This window comes from Equus quagga, chromosome 12 (genome assembly GCF_021613505.1).
Source record: "Equus quagga isolate Etosha38 chromosome 12, UCLA_HA_Equagga_1.0, whole genome shotgun sequence".
In the NCBI taxonomy this organism is placed as follows: domain Eukaryota; kingdom Metazoa; phylum Chordata; class Mammalia; order Perissodactyla; family Equidae; genus Equus; species Equus quagga.
In genome coordinates, this window is record NC_060278.1 from 87,337,206 (window position 1) to 87,358,865 (window position 21,660).

Here is a 21,660-nt window from a genome sequence, read left to right on the forward strand (position 1 = left end):
ACTGTAGACTTTAGTTAACTTAAAAAAAACCAAACTGTAGAATACGCTAGGCATTGATTAGCAAGGTAGACAAAAAGGTGCCTACTTTTGTGGACATTACAGTCAATAAACAAATCAGGAAATTTTCAATGATGTGATAGACAGTAATAGGATGGCTGCTTTAGATTGGGTAGTCAGAGTAGACCTCTCTGAGGAGGTGATAGTTAACTTGAGGCCTGAATACTAGAAGATCTTAGCTAATTACAGCTAGAGGAAAAAGCATTCCCAGCAGAGAGAATAGTTAGTGCACTCTGTAAGGCTGGAATGACCTTAGTGTGTTTGAAAAATAGGAAGAAAGCCAAATTTGCAGTGGGTGAGGGGCAGAATGAATTGAGGTCAGTTTAACCACTTTTAGTAATTTATTGAAAGGGGAAGGGATGGATGTTTGTAGCTTGGACTAGGATGGTTAAGAAGAGGAGGAGAAAAGTAGGTATATACGTTAGGGTATATTTTGTAGGTAGAATCTTTAGAACTTGTTGGTGAGGGAAAGATAATGTCTGTATCTTTTGCTTGAGCAACTGATGGATGGTGGTGCTATTGAGGCCAGGGTGAGTGTGCCTAGGTAGACAGTTTCAATTTAGTCATTTTAACCATATAGGCAGTTATAAATAATATTCAAATATAAGAGTCTGGAGCTCAGGGGAGAAGGATTCTCCATTCTGCCTACTCTGTCTTGCCTATTTTTAAATTGTACAAGTCATCAATGATACACGTTTTCTTTTAAAAACCTCAAACAATACGTATAAAACTAAACTTCCCTACAACCACCTTCTTTAGTACACAGACACCCCCTCGTCCAGAAGGGTAACCAGTATTAGCAGTTTGGGATGTATATTTTTTCTGCATTTATTATAAGTACATGTACCTATAGGAATATATGGTTTGTTTTTGTTTGCAAAAATGACGTCATATTGTGTGTATTCTGTAAGTTTAAAAAAAAGTTCTTGGAATCATTCCATTTTAATCATTAGTAAGTTACTTTTTAATGGCTGTGTAGTATTCTATTATGGTATGAATATGTATTTTTTTTAACTGGCTGCCAATTGATATTTAGGTGGTTTCCTTAGGTTTTTTTTTTTTTTTTTTACTATTATACAAATGGTAATTTTTATTCTTTTCAAGAATTTAAAATAATTAATTTTGATTATGTAAAACAAATGTTTAAGTACATAAATTATTAAAATTACCAGCATGTTTTTGCAGAGCATCTCACAGTTCTGCCACAGTGATTCACTGTAATTATCTGGAGAGAATCACTGTTCTATACTTTCATTAATCTTTCCTACATGAAGTTAATTTGAGTTTTTAAAATATATTGTATTTCTATAGAGATTTTAAATTTATTTTCTTTTTAACTTTGTAATTCATAGACAGTTTAGATTAATTTAGAATAAATAGTCTACACTACACTATTGAAAAGGGTATTTTTCCAGCAATAAATTGTTGATATAGATCAGCAACTGGAATAGTACTTTATCGTGCATAAAATCAGCACGCAGATACTGGATTTTTTGTGCTACCTCTTTTTTTTTTTATAGCAGTAACATTGGATTATAACATTATATACCTTTAAGATGTACATCATAATATATTTCAAATTCTGTATAGATTACATCATGTTCACCACCCAAACACTAGTTATAATCCATCACCACACATGTGTGCCTAATCACCCCTTTCCCCTCTGGTAACCATCTATCCAATCTCTATTGCTATGCGTTTGTTTGTCGTCGTTTTTATCTTCTACTTATGAATGAGATCATATGGTATTTTACTTTCTCCCTCTGACTTATTTCACATAGCATAATTCCCTCAAGATTATCCATGTTGTCACAAATGGCTGGATTTCATCCTTTTTTATGGCTGTGTAGTATTCATTGTGTGTATATACCACATCTTCTTTATCCATTCGGCCCTTGATGGGCACCTAGGTTGCTTCCAAGACTTGGAATAATGTTGTGAATTGTGAATAATGCTGCCATGAACATAGGGGTGCATGTATCTTGATGCATTTGTGTTTTCAAGTTCTTTGGATAAATACCCAGCAGTGGAATAGCTGGATCATATGGTAGATCTATTCTTAATTTTCTGAGGAAACTCCATACTGTTTTCCATAGTGGCTGCATCAGTTTACACTCCTACCAGCAGTGTATGAGGGTTCCCTTCTCCCCACAGCTCCAACACTTGTTTCCTGTCTTGTTAATTATAACCATTCTGACCTGAGTGAGGTGATAGCTCATTGTAGTTTTGATTTGCATTTCCCTGATAGTTAAGGATGTTGAACATGTTTTCATGTACCTGTTGGCCATCCGTATATCTTCTTTGGAGAAATCTCTGTTCAGATCTTTTGCCCATTTTTTAATTGGGTTGTTGGTTTTGTTGTTGTTGAGACGTATGAGTTCTTTGTATATTTTAGATATTAACCCCTTATCCAATATATGCTTTGGAAATATCTTCTCCCAATTGTTAGGTTGTCTTTTCGTTTTATTGATGGTTTCCTTTGCTGTGCAGAGTTCATGCTGCCTCTTATTTACTTGTCTTGATGTCATAGTTCTGTGACAGACAGTCTTTTGGGTATTGAGGAGAAGATAACTATATAGAATGCGGTAGTGATGTCTTTGAGGGCCCTTTCTATAACAGGCACTATAAATTAAAGGAATATTTTATGCAATACAGTGTTAAGGCTCTTATGTTACATCTCATTTCCTTTATATTCTGGATGACTCCTAAAGACTTGATGTCTTTATTTATGTATCCATACAACATAAGTAAAATAAAAGGACCGCTTTTTATTTTTTAATTTTATTTTTTAAGAAAGGGCCCTTTTAGTAAATCGTAGGTTATAAAACATCTGAAATGGTGCAATTTAAGTAAACAAAGAAAGTAAAGGGAAAAAAATATATATGTATATACTGTGCCGAGGGAATGAGCTAGTCACTATAGTTAAGGCCAAAATTTTAGTTTTGAGTATTTTCATGTATAAGTGAAGGGATGAAGCATATTGGATTTTATAGAGTTTGTCTCAGTAGGAATTATTGTTCCATTCCATCTTAGCAGTTTTGAGAAGACATCAAAATTGTTTTATATTTAAAATTTTTAATGGAAGCCTAATTTTCTATAAAAGCTCAAGGCAGTGTTTACAGTTTCAAGATATTTTGTTTGCTGTACTGTATTTGTATACTTTTTACATAGTACTTGGCAAATAGTAAGTGCTAAGTAAATTTTGTTGGGATTTAATCTTCACCTTAACCCACTTGAAATATTTCTAGTATTTTTATCCAGTCCTCAAAAGCCTAAGAACAAATCTTTATTTTAAAAATATTAAGTTTAATTCAGACACTGTTAGTGATAAATAACAAACATTTAGAGAGCTTTTTTTCATATACATAATCATTCAGTCTTTACAACAACCCTGTGAGAGAGAGGTGGTGTTATCCCTATTTTTCTGACAGGAAACTGGGAGCTAGAAGTTACATAAGTCACATAGTATCATGTAGTAAGTTTTGTAGCCAGGAATCAAGCCTAAGTGCCCTGACTTTGTTGTAACTTCTTTGTTATATGAATCATGCTGTTTCCACGTAAGGGTTAACTCTTCCATGATTAGGGATTGAAGAAGATATGTTAAGAGCTGTTCATTTAGTATAATTCAATAGCTATTTCTTTATTCATTTCATTGAATAGATAGTTAAGTGTTTGCTGTATGTCAGGCACTGTTTTGGGCTTCTAGATTTCATCAGTGAACAAAATAAAGATTCCCTGCTGACATAGAATTTATATTCTAGCCTAGAGAGTCAAAACCAGTAAACATAGGGGCTGGCCCCGTGGCCGAGTGGTTAAGTTCATGCGCTCCGCTGCAAGCGACCCAGTGTTTCGTTGGTTCGAATCCTGGGTGCGGACATGGCACTGCTCATCAAACCACGCTGAGGCAGTGTCCCACATGCCACAACTAGAAGGACCCACAACGAAGAATATACAACTATGTACCGGGGGGCTTTGGGGAGAAAGAAAAAGGAAAAAAATAAAATCTTAAAAAAAAAAAAAACAGTAAACATAATTACTAAGTACTTAGTGTGTCAGAAGATGATATCTTCTATAGAAGAAAAAAATGATCAGGCTAGGTGGAGCAGACTGTAATATTGTCAAGAGAACAAGTAGATCAGAGGTCCTAAGGTTAGAACTTGCTGGCATATTTGAGGAATAGAATGTGCTGGCATATTTGAGGATTAACAAGGAGGTAGGTGCCTGAGTAGGGGTGGAGAGTAGAAGAAATAAGATCAAGAAGTTGGGAGCAGGGGAAGCACTCATAATGTAAGGTCTTTTAGGTCATTGTAAGAATTTAGGCTTTTACTTTGAGTAGAATGGAAAGACTTTGCGGGGTTTTGAACCTTTTAAGAGTCATCTTGGTTGTGTTGAGCATAGGTACTGAGGCTAGACAAGGGTAGAAACAGGGAGACCTGTTAGGTTATTGCAGTAATCTAGGAGAGAAGCATAGTACAGGAAAAAGATGGCTGTCAAAGGTGACTCTGAACAGATAGGTGGTTTAGGGTGGTGAGAAATGGTTGAATTCTGGATGTATTTTGCCAATAGAGACAACAGAATTTGCCAGGAGGTTGGAAGGGAAATATAAAGGAGAGAGTCAAGGACGACTCCAGGGTTTTGAGCCTGAGCACCTAAAAAGATGGAATTGCCATCAACTGAGAGAGTTTATAAGGAAGATCAGGAGTTCAGTTTTGGATGTGTTAAGTTCAGGATGTCTTTTAGATACTCAAGTGGAGGTGTTTAGAGTTTAGGATTGAAGTCTGAGATAGAAATATAAAGTTGAGACTTGTTGATATATAGATGATATTTAAAGCCATAACACTGGGTGATACCCTTGAGTAAACCACTACTATAGAGAGGTAAGAGAAGAGGGAACCAAGAACTGAGCCCTAGAACACTCCAACCATAAAGAGTGGAGAGAAATCATCAAAGAAGACTGAGAGACTAAGAATCAATGAGGTAGGACATAAACCTAGAGAATGTGTCTTGGGAACTCAAGGGAAGAAAGTAAACCATGGAAGAAGGAATGGTCAACCATGTCAGATTTTGCTGATACGTTACGCAGGATGAATACTAGAATTGAAAATTTGTGTGAAGGCCACTGGTTATTTTGTGGTCTTCAGTGGTACATGGAAATGGCCTGGTTAGGACTGTTTATGTATTTTTTAAATGGGAATTTTTGATGTTTACAGTGTCTCCTTTGCTGTGTTCAGGTTTGCCGTCCTATTGGTGGTATGTCTGACAGTGGATCACAGCTTGGTTCAATGGGTAGCCTGACCATGAAATCACAACTTCAGATCACTGGTAAGTCTTAAAAAGATCCATTACTTTATCTTTTTTACCCCCTAGAATAAAAAATAATCTTAAAGGAAGAAAATTGTTAGTGGCTGTTACATATCAGGTGCTGAATTAATATTTGCTTAATGAATGAATGAACAAAATACTTAGCTATGTAAAAATTACTTTTTTTTTTCTTTTTAAAGATTGGCACCTGAGCTAACAAACTGTTGCCAATCTTTTTTTTTTTTTCCTTCTCCCCAAAGCACCCCTAGTACACAGTTGTATATTCTAGTTGTGAGTGCCTCTGGTTGCTGCTATGTGGGACGCCGCCTCAGCATGCCCTGATGAGCGGTGCCGTGTCTGTGCCCAGGATCTGAACCAGCAAAAGCCTGGGCCGCCGAAGCAGAGCGCGCAAACTTAACCACTCGGCCACGGGACCAGTCCCCAAAAATTACGTATTTAGTTAGGATATTCTTGGGTATGTTTCAGGATTTGTGGTTTTGTTTTGTTTTTCATTTAAATTGGTGCCTGGGAATTGCTAGTGTTTTTTGTTTTGTTTTTGTTTTGTATTGTATTAGTAGCTTTATTGAGAGAGAATTCACATACCATTACAGTTTACCCATTTAGAGGTCAATGATTGATTGTTAGTACATTCACGGAGTTGTGCAGCCATCACCACAGTCAATTTTAGAATATTTTCACCACTCCAGAAAGAAACCCCTACCCATTAGCAGTCACTCCCCATATCCCCCAACCACCCTCAGCCCTGGGCAACCAATAATGTATTTTCTGTCTCTATAGATTTGCCTATTCTAAATCTTTCATAAAAATGGTATAATAAAATATGTGGCCTTTTGTCTCTGACTTCTTTCACTTACTATAATGTTTTCGAGGTTCATCCATGTTGTATCATGTATTAGCTTTAATTTCTTTTTATTGCCAAATAATATTTCATGTATGGACATACCACATTTTATTTATCCATTTATCAGTTGATGGTGTTTGGATTTCTACTTTTTGGCTGTTATGAATAATATTATGAATATTTGCAGACAAGTTTTTGTGAAGATCTAAGTTTTCAGCTCTCTTGAGTATATACCTAGAAGTAGAATTGCTGGGTCATATAATATTCATATGTCGCATTGTGAGGAATTCAAAATTATTTTTCAAAACATCTGCACTATTAACCTTCCCACCAGCCATGTATGAGGGTTCCAATTTCTCCACATCCTTGCCAGTGCCAATCAAAACCTGTCTTTTTGATTATAGACATGCTAGTGGATGTGAAGTGGTATCTCATTATAAGTTTGATTTGCATTTCTCTGATGGTTAATGATGTTAAGCATCTTATTGGCCATTTGTGTGTCCTTTTTTTTTTTGAGAAAGGTCTGTTTAAATCCTTTGGTTGCTGTTGTTACTTAACTAATACCTCTTTTTGGTAGCTACTAACCAAGTATATCACTTTGAGATTCCTGTTCTTAATATGCCGCCTGATATGTTGCATTCCTGCTCAAAAACCTCAAGTGCTTCTCCTTGACTATAGTATAGAATTTATTTAGTCTAGGCTAAGATGTTTCACAGTCTGGCTCCATATGATCTCTTTGTAGGTCTTTATGTATGAACTGTTTGCACTAGCCAAGGTGAGCCATTGCATTTTCTTCAAACATGCATGTGTCTCTGTCACACAGTGAAACCCCACTCTCTCTCCCTTTAATTTAATGGTGTTTATTGATTATAGAAAAATTATCATCCTCTGTGTGGTATTTTAGTTTCGTTTATACCTGACTTATATCCATCTCTGGATTATGAATATTAGGCCACACCATATCCTTATTATCCTCCTCAAAACCTAAAAGTGATTGAATTTCTATAAAAATAACACTTTCTTAAAGTGACAGCGTCGTAGAATTTATTTTTGGGAATTCCTTCACTAACTCCAGTCTCTTTCCTTAGCAATGTCTGATTCTCAATGTAACATATTAATATTTCCTTACCAAAGCCAGATTCTAGTTGTTTTCCCCCTCCCCATCCTCAAGCTAGTCTGACTAACTGATTTAAATTGGGCCAAGCTTCTTACGACTTTTCTTATTTTTGGCAGCTTAATTTTGAAACCTTGGATTGGAAAAATCTTTTAAAAAACTCTTTAATTTTTCTGATTACATAAGTAATACACATGCTTTTTATTTTTAAAAACTCAGTAAAGTAATAAAGTGAGAGGTCCTTATTTATTATCTTAGTCCTCAGAGATAAATATTGTTATATTTTTTAGATTTAGATTTGTAATTCCTTTAGACTTTTTTCTTTGCATGAACCGGCTGTCTTATTTGCTATCATCTTTATTATCATAGTAAGAAAAACGTTTAATAAATGCCTGAATGCATCTCAAGTAGACATAATTCTTAGCCATTTTAAAAGTTAGTTTTTTTTTTTGAGGAAGATTATTTCTGAGCTAACGTCTGCTGCCAATCCTCCTCTTTTTGCTGAGGAAGACTGGCCCTGAGCTAACATCCGTGCCCATCTTCCTCTGCTTTATATGTGGGACTCCTGCCACAGCACGGCTTGCCACGCGGTGCCGTGTCTGCACCCGGGATCCGAACCAGTGAACCCTGGGCCACCAAAGCGGAACGTGCAAACTTAACTGCTGCGCCACAGGGCTGGCCCCCATTTTAAAAGTTTTTAATCTTGGGTCTAAACATTCTGAGAAGGCAGAAGTATAGGTTAAAAACAATTTAATAAAAACAAACACCATGAAAAATGGATAAAAGTTATAAATTTAACAAATATATTATTAGATATGAAACAAATGGAGAGCATAAGATAATAAACAGTAAGTGCCAAGTTGAATAGAATCAAGTGCCTTTCATAATTCATTATTTACTTCTTTGCTTTGGATGAAAGCTTTTGAAACTGCAGAACTAGTTTTTTTGCATAAATCCCCTTAATGACATTATATTTTTTATTCTATGTTAATGAATCATTTATAGTATTTGTTTTTATTGTAAGCTGCCTTGACATCTTTCTAGAATTGAGGAAGGCATAAATACACAAGTATAAAAAATACCTCTGTATATGGTAATGGCAAGAAGAGATAATAACTGGTTCGGAAAGAGAGATCAATATTCAACTAGAGTTGCTGTGAAAAGGAGGTGGTGCTTGAAGTGTTGCTACTGTTTAAATGTAGAGGGGTAGAAAAGGATCTTTTCAGGAGAGAACATGTGCATTTCCTTCCTTACCTCTTGCTCAAGACTTCCCTTAATGACCCTAAAAGTCACTGAGGCAGAGAGGGGAGCCATGAGAATTAATGAAAGTGGGTCATCTCCTTCAGGTGTGTCAGGGCTACAAAAAAATCATTGCTAAGGGAGATGGAAAGTAATCAGGGTTTTTAACAAAGAACAATTAATCAGATTTGTGTTTTAGAAAGTTGATGTGAAGACTGATAGGAGAATTTAGGGTCAAAAGTTAAAATCCTCCTCTGTGGTTCTGCTCAAATTTATTTTCTTAACTTCCTATCATTCATACGTATATACATTACTATTAATTGTTTACAATATATATTTGCTAATTGGTCTCTCTTACCAGATTAAGTGAGGACAAGTAGAGAAATGGCAGGTGCTCTTTCAGGGAAATGGTACCTATTATAAGTTGTAGCAAAATAGAGGTTTAAAAAAATAATTCATAGTGCTGTTGATAAATGGATTGTTTAGAGAACTTGGATGTTTTAATTTCACTGAATTCTTTATAATAGTATCAAAGGAAAGGCAGCCTCACCTTTTGTTTTCACCATTTATATAAAATAAAAAAGTATAGTACCAGTGCATTGGTAACACTTTCCATAACTTGAATCTAACTAATTTATGGAAATAACTTGCATATATATTTAGCTATTACAAATTTGAGTTGAATAAGAAAGATTGTCTTTTGTGCTACTCTTTCACATAGATCAAGGTAATTTATTGCAGTAGCCCCTTTGGGAACTTCTGTTGGCATTTAAATGATCTGTCAACATTTTTGTTGGATATTGAATGTACCTGTATTGATCCTTGTGTTGGGCAATAGCTTTCCTGTGTAATTTATCGGATAGATGCAAAAATTATAGCAGGAAATCATAAGTACTTAAAGTATTTTGAATAGTGTGCCACTAAAGCTTCTACATTTGAATTCTTGGCGAGGTCTTCTAGCCCCTTGTCCCCAGTTTTAATCAACAAATTTATACAGACTAATGACTCCCGTTGTCATCGCACAAAATTGAGGTTCTCCTGCCCGATGCACATAAAAAAAAGCCATTCATTATGGCATCAACTTTTGGAAAAAGGAAACAGCTTTCTTGCTAAATTGATCTGCAAGGAGACAGGAGGCATATGCTCTCAGATCTGTCTCCCCAATCCAGGGCTTGGGGTAAAATTTATGAGATGAAGGGCAGAGTGGTCTGAAGTGTGGAGATAGGTGATTGGAGGTAAGGAGAAGTGAGGTGATTGATGATCTGTGTAAGTGTAGTCAAGCTTCATGACTCTTCACGGGACGCATGTTCACACAGTGGTAGTGTTGGCATGATCTGAGGGTAGAGTTTTTGGCCTTTGATGTCAAAAAGGTCACTTATGGGGCATTTGCACAGACCCAGTTGATGGGTTGGTAGTCTCAACTGGCCTGAACTGGCCAAGGGGTCTCAGTTCCTGAAAAACCACTCTTAATTATATTCTGTAGATAAGGTGGGGTCAGTTGAACTGGTCCTAGAGGGCCCATGGTTACACCATCTTCAGGGAAGTTAATGTCCTTAGATTTTAGTTCTGGTTCTGATATTTAATAGTTGTATAACCTTGTGCATGTCACTAATATCCTTGAGCCTCACATTCCTTATCTGTGAACTGAGGATATTAACATCTCTGTCACGTGGTTGTTGAGAGAGAGTGTACATAAGTGGGAAAACTCCAAAACGCTATATAAGTGCAGAGTGATATATTCTCTTTCGCCAAATTCCTTATTTCTTTCTCCCTCTAGGATTACTTATATCTAATTTAATATCTTAACAGCAGTCTAAGCCTACATCTTTTGTAAGGTTGGTTGCTTATTTTGCATTGTCTTCTTTCTTAACAAAATCATTCAAATTTTCTTAAAATTTAAAAAGGTCGAGAATGAATGGCAAGAATGGTACTGATTTTGTGAAAGATCATTGATGTTTATTGTAAAAACTTAATTTATGGCCAGAATGGAAGTGGTAACTTTGTTATCAAGAGGTTAACTGGTGGATCACATATTTAAAATTTTCTTAACCTCTTTTTTCTTTACCCTTCATATTCCTGTCCATCATCAGATTCTGCTGATTTTTACTCTTGTATTTCCTGGATCATCTACCTCTTTTTCTCTAATCCTGTGGCCTGAGTCCCTTACCTTGGATAAGTCTGTTTTCTTAGTTCTTCCCTATCTTTAGCCATTTCCTGTTTAATTATGTTCTATACATAACCTCAGCTATTATATACTGAATTTATGTGTGTTTTTTATTTGATGCTTGCTGTATGTTAGCATAATACTGTGTGGGCAAAATAAGTACTTTGGTGTTTCCTAAAAATTTCTTAGTCTCAGTCTTACTCAAAGCTCATCATTTGAGGAGAATCTGTCTTGATTTTAGTTCCTACTAATTGGAATTAAATGCTATTCCCAAATTTACTAGAATACCATATATTTAGCTCCCAGTGCTTGGAGACCAGGAATGTCCTTCATACTTAAGATTTTAAGTCAAGAGTTTATATGCAATCTGCCCAGCCAAGACAGAGTTTGCCACAGAGGCCTCCTGTGGCCTGTCATGACTTCTGACTACAGAGATAGCCCTTTCCTAACTGGTTTTATCTCTTATCAGCTAGCTCATCTTACTGCTAATTTACCTGGTCTCAGCACCTTTACTTAATTTATCTTGTTTACTGTAGCCACCTGGTTCCCAAAATAGGATCAACTAAGGATTCACTTTTACTTTCGTTATATTTAAATTGTCAGAGTTTTTATTTTGTACCAGAGAGGTAGGATGAAGAACCAAAATCAGGTCAAAGTGTTGACCTTCAGAATAGAAGGATCAGAAGAACATTAACATATACCATGAAATTATATGCAGTAGATAATGTATATGTGTATAAAGCAGGGAAACTTGTTTTCTATCATCACTGATCATTTGGTTCAACAAATGTATTAAATGTCTCTCGAGTTTAAATCACTAAGTATTCTAGGAGTTATAAAGACTGGCTACATTTTTGCCATGAAGGGGATTACAGGGTGGGTTAAATAAGTAAAATAAGTAAAAACTAATAAATTTACTGAAAACTAAGACACAATGAAAAGCTGTAGGAGCCTTAAATATGAAAATGCTGTGGAAGCATAGAGGCAGGAACAGTTTAACTTCTTAGGTTTAAAGAAGCATTCAGTCAAAGAGAAGGGGGCATTTGTCTCTCAGGAAGTAGGATTTTATTGAGTGGAAAAGGAAGAAGGATCATTATGAGTGGAGGGAGTAGCACCTATAGAGGTGTGAAAGACAGGAAACAGCTAAGGGTTGGTTAGAATACCAGGAGTCTGGGTGGGATTTGGGTATAGGAAGAGGCTGAAAAGGTACAGCAATATAAACTGCCCCAGAAGAATTTAAACTTTATTTTGCAGGCATTAGAGAATCATTGAAAAGTGTTGACATGATCACATCTGTTTTAGGAAGATAATTCTAGTAGCTGTGAGGGATTGGATTCGAGAAGTGAGAGTAAAAACGGCCAGTTGTTAGAGGTCTTGCAGTAACCCAGGTGACAGATGATACTGGCATTTTTCTTGTTCCTTTTCTTCCAATTTATAATTTCCAATTCTTTTATTCTTTTAATTTACTATGGGAATTTAAATTTCAGGAGTAGTACATTGATCTGTTTTATAATATTAAGACTGTAATAAAAGTTTTATGCAATCTAAACTTTGAGATTTAAACACTTAAATAATTTCTCCTGTCCAGACTTTGCAGTGAACCTTTGGCAAACTTTTGTGTGTGTATGTGTGTGTGTGTGGGTGTGTGTGTGAGGAAGATTGTCCCTGAGCTAACATCTGTGCCAGTCTTCCTCTATTTTTTGTATGTGGGATGCCACCACTGCATGACTTGACAAATGGTGTGTAGGTCTGCACCCGGGATCTGAAGCCACGAACCCTGGGTTACGGAAGTGGAGCGCATGAACTCAATCACCATGCCATTGGGCTGGCCCCTCGCAAAACTTTTAAAATCTGTTGAGCTTGTTTTTTTATGTGTAAAAATTAAAATGATAATACTTTTCACCCAGAATAGACAGTCTGGGTGACTTTTCACCCAGAATTGAAATGACAATATTTAAGTGCCAAACACATAGTAAACACAAACAGTTGGTGTTCCTTCCCCTAATATTTCCACATTTAAAGTTTCCTAAAATGGGTCTATTGGGGTTGAGTGGGATTACGTGCCAGAATAATCCTAAAGTTTGAATCCTAAAAAGTCACTGAGAGCAGAACATTTCCTTCCTTTCAGACTTGCATTGTTCTTTGTTATAGATTTAATCAGTTTCGGAGGACCACAAGAGCCCCTAAAATGTAATGGGCTTATCTGTAATTGTTTAGGCTCTTTCACCTTTTCTCAGACCAGAAGTGTATTAAAAATAGGAATGTTATATTTTTCTTTGGCAATCCTGTGATTAAAATTGGCTCTGTATTAAGTACTAAAGCTTTATAATACATATTAATCAGAGATAGGTCTGGTCCTCACTTGAATATTTTTTGTTATGAAAAAGACTTCTTACTTAGTGTTTCCACTTACACGTCTCACAGACATCTCAAATTTTATACATTCATTATAAAACTCTTCATTTCCTGCCTATGTCATCCTCCTCAAACTTGTTCTTTCTCAGATCTTTTCCATCTTATTAAATGACACCATCTTCCATCCAGTTATTCATGCCAGAAACTTGGGAGTTACCCTTGCTTCTTCTTTCCCCCAGCTTCCTCATCAATCAATCTAATCGTCTTACTTCTTAGAAAATAGTTATTCCTCTCCATATCCATGTTCACCACTCTAGTCCAAGCCACTGTCATCTCTTGATTGGATCACTCTGGTAGCCTTTTAACCCCTGTTTTTGTCTCCCTTTCAGTTTATTTTTTTCCACAGCAATGGAATGATCTTTAAGTGTTAATCTAATCATCACTGTATCCTCAGTCCCCATATCAATAACTGATATATGTTGTAGGCACCTGGTAAATTTGTTAAACAGCACTCCTACTGAAAATTTCTCGCTGGCTCCTTATTACCTACTTTTCTAGCATTATCTCTTGCAGCTCTTTTTTTTCTTTCTTTGACAGATTTTTTTTTATAAAGCATATTGATCGTGAATCCAATTGAACTTTATTATACCAAGTATTTCACAATAATGTTGAAACTTTGATTTATAGAATGTGCAAACATTGTTAGAATAGCAGTCCTGCAGCTGACTTGGATGCCACCAAAAAGGCACACAGGCACAAAAGGACAGAAGCATTTGATGTATGTGAAATCAAGAGATTCAGGGCTGCTACCTGGGACTGTTCCTGCTAGAATGACTGTCTATGCTTTAGACTGTATATTGAGCTTTTGGGCAGCTGCTATACGAATTCCTCTAGCAACTCCAAGGGTCCCTTAACACATATAATAATGTGTTATAATAATGACAAAACCAATTCATTATATGTATGCTGTATTACTAACAATCTATGATTTACTGGTGTTTGTTAAAGCACTTTGTATGTAATTATTGCCCTTAATCCTGATGGGCAGCGGCAGTCTTTGATCTTTGCTGCTGGAGTAGATATCCAGGTGGTAGAGTATTTCCTTGGCTGTGATCACCTCATTTATAGGGGAACAATGAGTTGTCACTTGTGGGAACCATGGGTGGTCTGCTAGATTCAAATCTACTTTGTATACCTTCCAAGGGGATTGAAAAGGCTATTTCATGGCAAAAGTGACTAACTCAAGGGTGAACGCTAAGGAGTCAGTATCTCAAGATGCATGATGAAGGAAGCTCTTGTTAAGATAAGATGAGGTATATGAGGTACTAAAAATAATCTTAGTTTGTAACTCTCTTCCTCCAGTGACTTTCCAGCATGCTTAGAATAAAATGCAAATTCCTTATCTTGGTTTACAAAACTAAACATGATCTCCTCTCATTTACCATTCTTTTCTGTTTGCTATTTTTTTCCTCAGATAATGCCAAGCTTTCTTGCCTCTGTCTGGAATGCTCCCCTCTTTCCAGCTCCATTCTTCACATGACTAGGGCTAGCTCCTTTTCATTTAGATGGTTGCTTAAAAGTACTTCCTTAGAGACTTTCCTTGTTACCAAGTCATATTCTGCCTCCTTAGCCTGTTTCTCCTCGCAAAGGTTTTTCTTTAACTAGGATGTTATCTTTTAGAGAGCCAGGACCTTTTCTGTACTGTAAACTGCTCTATCTACAGTTTAGAGCAATATCTGATACATGGTAGGCATTCGAATATTTGTTGATCAAGTTTGTTGATTTACTTTTTAATTGACCTCAGAGTTCTGGGACTACTGATACTGACAGTGGGGGTCTACTGATAGGAATTTGGGTGGATGGTGTGGTGAAGTCCTATATAATACAAAGGTTATGGGTGAATGAAATTAGTAAATATTTTAGAGTAAAACTGCTTCTCTGAGTAAAAGTGATAGTATTCTGTTTAACCTTGATGAAATTAATTTGAAGGATGAACTAACATCTCAAACATTGAATATTTTCCCTTTTCTTTTACTTAGTCATTTCAGCAAAACTTAAAGAAAATAAAAAGAATTGGTTTGGACCGAGTCCTTATGTGGAAGTCACAGTAGATGGACAGTCAAAGAAGACAGAAAAATGCAACAATACAAGTAGTCCCAAATGGAAGCAACCCCTTACAGTGTAGGTTTGAAAGTATTTTCTACCATATATTTTGTTTAGTAGGTGAGCAGAAATGCAGCTTTGAAAAAGTTTCTTACTGGTTTTCTTTGCTCCTCCTTTGTCTCATCTTTTTTTTTTTTTTTTCCTTTTCGTTGGTTCCTAGGACTCCTTCCTCTACCATTTTGTTTTTCTTTAGATAGTTCTGTTTTTCCAGTCTTCTTCTTTTTTTCCACTTTCTCCAGTTTAGTTGGTGATGGTAACACTGTTGCCCCTGAACAACAGCTGAGAGAGCCCATGGTCTTGGGTCTAGAAAGATTCTTAGCAGCTTTTTCCTTAACCTAGGATTGAAATAGAGGGCTACGAGTAGCTTACTTTTTTAAATTTAATTTTTAAAAATAGGTTTTTTTATTTTTGTTTTTTTAATTACAATGTCCACATAGACTACACAGGCTTTTTTTTTCCTTTTTAACAAAAATTATGCTATACATTTTATTCTACATCTCTGTTTTTATATTTAATATCCATAATAGGTTATCTTTCTAGCTGAGTACATACAGGTCCAACATCACTCATATAGCTACATAATATTCCTTAATATGGATGGACTATCATTTATTTTACTAGTTCTTTTGTTTACTATTTACTGTTGATCAGTTGGTTTCTCATGTTGCACTATTAGTGTTGCAACATGCATCCATGTGCATGTGTCTCTATGTTGGTGTTTTTATCTGTAGCATGAATTCATAGAAGTAGGATATAGCTCAATTTTGACACTTATTGACAAAGCCCCAAATGTTGCTATTGAACACTCATTGAAGGGAATTATAGATTAATTTTAATTTTTTTATTAAAATGAAAGAAAAAGTATGATTTATCAATAAATGAGTTTTAAAATAATTTAGCATATTTGTTTTGGGGACTAAATGTATATTAAAACGTTAGTTCAAAACATAACTGGTTGTTACCACATCAAATATAGACAAATTGCTTTCGTGACCTAACATTGGAATTCTTGCATTTTTTTCCTTAGAGAAATAAACCAGTGGCTCAAAAAAGTTTTATTTCTAAGTGGTGAGGTGCGACATTTGAAACTATAAGCTCTTCTCTTCACATGATACATGCATATGAGGATAGTATTTATTTCTAATAAATGGCAAAACAAATTGGATATACCTATATTATTCTTTAACATGGATTTTTGAAGTTGTAGGGCATCTTGATATGCTTTATGATGATTCTGAGCAAATGAGTGAAATTTAAGAATTTACTGAGGATCATGTTGAGGCCTATTTGCAGAAATATCATTCTAATGCTCCTCATCTATATTTATTTTAACATTAATGTTTCTTAGATTTTGTTTTTAGTTAGTGGCCCATTGGAGATTGAATCTAAATTAAACAATATATGAGTAAAAATTTTTAAAAAGCCAGTGAAATCTATAAAAGGTCACAGCCTCTATAATGACCAGAGATGTTCACCATCTACTTTCTGCCAACTGCTGTTTCTGCTCACTAGATGTGCACTTTGAGATTCTTAAGCTAATAATGACATGGACTCCGTACTGGTTTAAAAGTTAAGAAAAAAGAAACTCTTTTTGTAGCCTCATATAGTAGTGCTGTTGTTGAGCCCAGATGTTTGGGGGAAACACACAGCTCAAGTTCTTCTCCTGAATTTTTAAGTTGCAGCAGATTGGCCTGCAGTTTTAACACGGCTTCCATAGTTACATATCAGGCTTTCCAGATTTCTCTCTAGAACTGAACTGAAATAATTCAGATAAGAACATCTTTGGCAGTATACTTTATCCTCTCTCAAATTAAAATTAAATTTATCAACTCTTATTCCATCCGCATTATGATTTCCCAGAGGACTAATAGAGAAATATTTTGTTAGTATAATATATACTATATGTTCTCCTGAAAGTAACATCTTAGAATTTTGAAAAGAAGAAAGTGAACAGATTCTATCACCCCCCCCCCCAAAAGAAGCAGTGTTAAGGTGAAAATTTTTTAGTTTGTTTAAACTACCTGTCAACGTTAAAATGGTGGTGGAGTTATGATGGTGGTAATAGGCATAGGTAGATTTCTAGGGAGGAAAGCACTTATTTGTCCCCGAAAATTTGATCACATTTTAGAGAAAATGAGGTATAGAGAAATTCAAATATTTCTAGAATTTGTCTTGATAACATTGAACCATTGGACTTTGGTAGATTATATAGTGTTCCTGTTTTTTTAATTGATGACTCTAAAATAGTTTTTATACAGTTTATTGCAAATGACTGTTCAAACATGTGACATTCAAATATGTTTTTCATAAGATTATAGAATATAGGCAATATTGGTTGTACAGTAAACTGTAAGGGATGCAGTGAGAAGATTTTAGACATTAAAACCTATTATAATTTATTTAGGATCCCATTGTAATATTTAATGAAAATAATATTTTTTTTACTTTTCTTCACCTTTAGTATCGTCACCCCTGTGAGTAAATTACATTTTCGTGTGTGGAGTCACCAGACGCTGAAATCTGACGTTTTGTTGGGAACTGCTGCATTAGATATCTATGAAACATTAAAGTCAAACAATATGAAACGTATGTATGTAAAAATAATAGAAATTATGCACAGCTGTTTGTTTTTCTGGAAGAAATTCATATGCCAAACATGCAGAATGACTGTGTTCACTATTTAAGTTTACTTGGTTATAATATTACCAGAGAGAAGAATCTTGAACTATTTAAAGCATTCCAAGTAACCTTGGTTTGGCCATTTGTTTTGGATCCAATATTTTAAATAAATATTTATTTAGTAAATAGATATTTATTAAAATACTATGTACTCAATTACAGAGAACTAAAAAACATAGAGCAGAAATGAAGGAAAAACGTAATTCCACTTCAGAGAGACAAATATGGTTAATATTTTGACAGATTTCCTTTTTAGATGCTTATTTTTTTAATTTTCTCATTTTAGATAATTGTGGTTTTATTTATATGTATATAGATATATAAAAACTTGAAACGTGCTTGTTTTTATTGATATATCATGATTTTAAAACATAGAGTTTTTCTACCCCTTAGCTATCTAAAACATACTTCTAAGAATTTTCTCATCTAGGATTTAGGAGATATAATCCATTCTTAAGTTATATGCTGTCACTCAATATACTTCAGACGTACATTGCTGAATAATCTCGGTTGCCCTGCTGGCTCATTTTATACAAGGATAGAATTAATATAATAAATGAGATAATTGAGCTATTTAGTATTTTATATTATGGATATTAAGCATTAGCAAATTTTGTTCTATTTTCTGAATGTTTTGGTTTTCAAAGGCCTGAAACCTTGGATACAACAATTTATGTACATATAAATGGAAATTTTTTCTGACATTGTTTTTGAGAGTTGAGATAACTTAAAGAAAAAAAGTGACTATTTTGTTCTGTAATTTTATTCTCTTTCAGTTGAGGAAGTAGTTGTGACTTTACAGCTTGTAGGTGACAAAGAGCCGACAGAGACAATTGGAGACTTGTCAGTTTGTCTTGATGGGCTGCAGTTAGAGTCTGAAGTTGTTACCAATGGTGAAACTACGTGTTCAGAAAGTAAGTAATCACTTTTTGTATAAGGTCTTTAATGATCCTTCTTATATTAGCCACTGTAGTATGCTGTGTGTAATTATTGCTATTCTTATTCACATTAAATTATTTTATTTCCTTTTTAAAAAGAGTCATTAATCATTTTAAACATTTTCCTTTTAGTGCATTGTTTATATGAATAAAACATTTTTCTATAGGTTGAAAAGCTAGCCAAATAAAAGTTGAATCACAGTGGGCCCTATGAGTAATGAATTGATATATAAAGTATTTATTCTGTAGGCCAATGATAGCAGTTAATATGACATATATGATGTCACTCCCTGACTAGTGCCAAAGGCAGACAGTTTGTCTACAGCAGTGTCCAGTTGAGTTTAAATTTGACTCAAAATCCTTAGTACTGTACCAGACAGCCAATACAAGCTGAAATCCATTTGTCATTCCTCTTGTTTATGTAGGCTACATTTATAGAGATGTCTTTGTGTTACAATAGTGACAAAACCAATTCATTATATGTATGCTGTATATCTTCCAATTTATGATTTATTAGTGTTTGTTAAAGGGAATAAAAATGAGCTGTGATTAAGAGAAGTTTGGTGGCACCTTAGTTAGTGCTTGCACAGCTAGCATGCTTAATAAAACTACTTCTCAATGGATTCCATTTAGATATTTCCATTACTTACCAATGTGCTAAGTGTATTTTCACTTGAAACATAGATTTTAGAGGCCCCAAGAGAAAGAGCAGATTAATGGTTTCCTTGATTAGTCTCACAAAGATCTTTTGTTTACTTAGAAACTGTGTTATGAAACATTTCACAGTTGTCAGGTGCTATTATTCTTCTGTTTCTACTTTCGAAGACTTCCTACTTCCTGCTTAACTTATGACCTTTTCTAATAGCAGAACCTTCAAAATAGTCCTGCTGTATCTTCCAGATGGGTTCTTTGGGGTTAATGAGAGTAGAGAGAAATTTCTGAAATAGTTGTACTGCTTCAGAGTCGACACGTTCCTTTTAATTGACTACAAACTCTATAATAGTTACATTTTTCTACAAATTGGAATTCTGGAAGATAAGATGCAACTTAAATTACATTGTTAAACTGCTCTACACCTCAGTATTTATAGCTTCCTAAGTTTTTTCCGCTATAAATTGAAACTCTTACTAATGCAGAATATTTAATAACTAACAAAAGTAAAGCATGTCAGTCTTCATATTTCAGCGTAGGATCTGAACTGCATTTTTATACTTCTGACTTTACTGTTTATTTCCTATAGAAGTGGATATTTCTGTGTCACCAGTTTTCTGCTCAAGTAGGACAATAATTGACAAAATTAAACTTGATTCTTTGAAGAAGAGAGGGGTTTTAACCGGGAAGTCACAGTAGATTTTAGCGTTGGAGTTGCCAGATACAATAGCTGCCACTTTTTGAATGCCTGCCATGTGCCAGGCACTATGTTAGTGTATTTACATAGATACTCATTCAACCATCACAACTCTGTAAGGTTACTTGCATTTTGCCTATAAGTGAGGCTCTAAGAGTTTAAATAGTGTGTCCAATATCACACCAACTTAGTATGATGTAGAGTCAAGATTGAAACACAAATGTTTGTTGATATTTCTTTTCCTTTCCAATACACTATTGGTTTCACACTTCAAAACCTAGGAATTTTAGATCAAATCATGAATTGTGTAAGCAAACAAAGAAAACCCAGTTCAGCCCACAGGCATGTGCAGTGGGAACTACACTTGTGTTGTTCTTTGACTGGTTCCGTTTCTCTAACTTTAACTACAAGCCAGAAGTGAAAATTAGAGTTTAACACTAAAATTGAATTTCTAGTACATGGGCATTGTTTGGTTGAATAAGAAGAAGGGCGGGGGCGGGGGAGGAGGACGAGGGGCTGTGGCGGTTGGGGGATTGGTTGGTAGGTATTGCTGTTGCTTTGTAGTCTGATATTTTTCTTTCTTTCTTTTTTATTTTTAAGATTTTGTTTTTCCTTTTTCTCCCCAAAGCCCCCTGGTACCTAGTTGTGTATTTTTAGTTGTGGGTCTGTCTAGTTGTGGCATGTGGGATGCCGCCTCAGCATGGCCTGACAAGCGGTGCCATGTCCGTGCCCAGGATTCAAACCGGCGAAACCCTGGGCCACCAAAGCGGAGTGTGTGAACTTAACCACTTGGCCACGGGGCCAGCCCCTAATATTTTTCTAATCTTAACAGGGTTTTTTTCCCTGAGCATGTTCAGTTACAAGTTTTTGTGGAAGAACACATAGGATGGTTCTTTATAAGAAACCTGTTCTTATACACTGTATTATTTTTGGTTAATTTTTAAATAATGTTTATAAAAAGAAATCACTGTCTGAATTTTGATATTAAAGGTTACCAAATAAAGCTTGCTATTTATTTAGATATACTGTGAAGACTGGATTTTCCTGATGAGAGAACATTATCCCTTTTAGTACTTATACATTTTTGGTTCATTCTTTTTGGTGGATGAATTTTCTAAAAATGGCAGTTATATAAGTAAACCTTTTTCCAGTGAAACAGAATTTACTCGGCATGTTTGTTTGTTCTTCCCACTTTTCGTCAAGCTTTATTTAAAAACGAGAGCTTTATATCTCTACCCCACCTCCCCACCCTTGCCTCACTCAGGGAACAAGTTTAATATCCCACTGAGAGTCTCAGTTTTAACTTTTTTTGATACTCCTTATTTCTCGGATACTCTCTTTCTTTCTTTCTTTCTTTTTTTTTTTTTTGAGGAAGATTAGCCCTGAGCTAACATCTGCTGCCAATCCTCCTCTTTTTGCTGAGGAAGACTGGCCCTG

The 21,660-nt window shown here is 35.2% G+C and overlaps 1 protein-coding gene across 4 annotated transcripts in view; it reads left to right on the forward strand.

Annotated features, from left to right (window-relative positions):
• The window catches only part of ITCH (itchy E3 ubiquitin protein ligase), a 124,212-nt gene that overhangs the window by 38,326 nt on the left and 64,226 nt on the right, over positions 1 to 21,660 (forward strand). For all 4 annotated transcript variants that reach the window (XM_046678859.1, XM_046678858.1, XM_046678861.1 and 1 more), the window contains 4 exons: positions 5,292 to 5,382; positions 15,135 to 15,276; positions 17,720 to 17,844; positions 18,714 to 18,851. In XM_046678859.1, coding sequence (XP_046534815.1) covers positions 5,313 to 5,382; positions 15,135 to 15,276; positions 17,720 to 17,844; positions 18,714 to 18,851 — 475 coding nt within the window. In that variant the 5' untranslated portion in view covers positions 5,292 to 5,312. The remainder of the gene's footprint in view (positions 1 to 5,291; positions 5,383 to 15,134; positions 15,277 to 17,719; positions 17,845 to 18,713; positions 18,852 to 21,660) is intronic.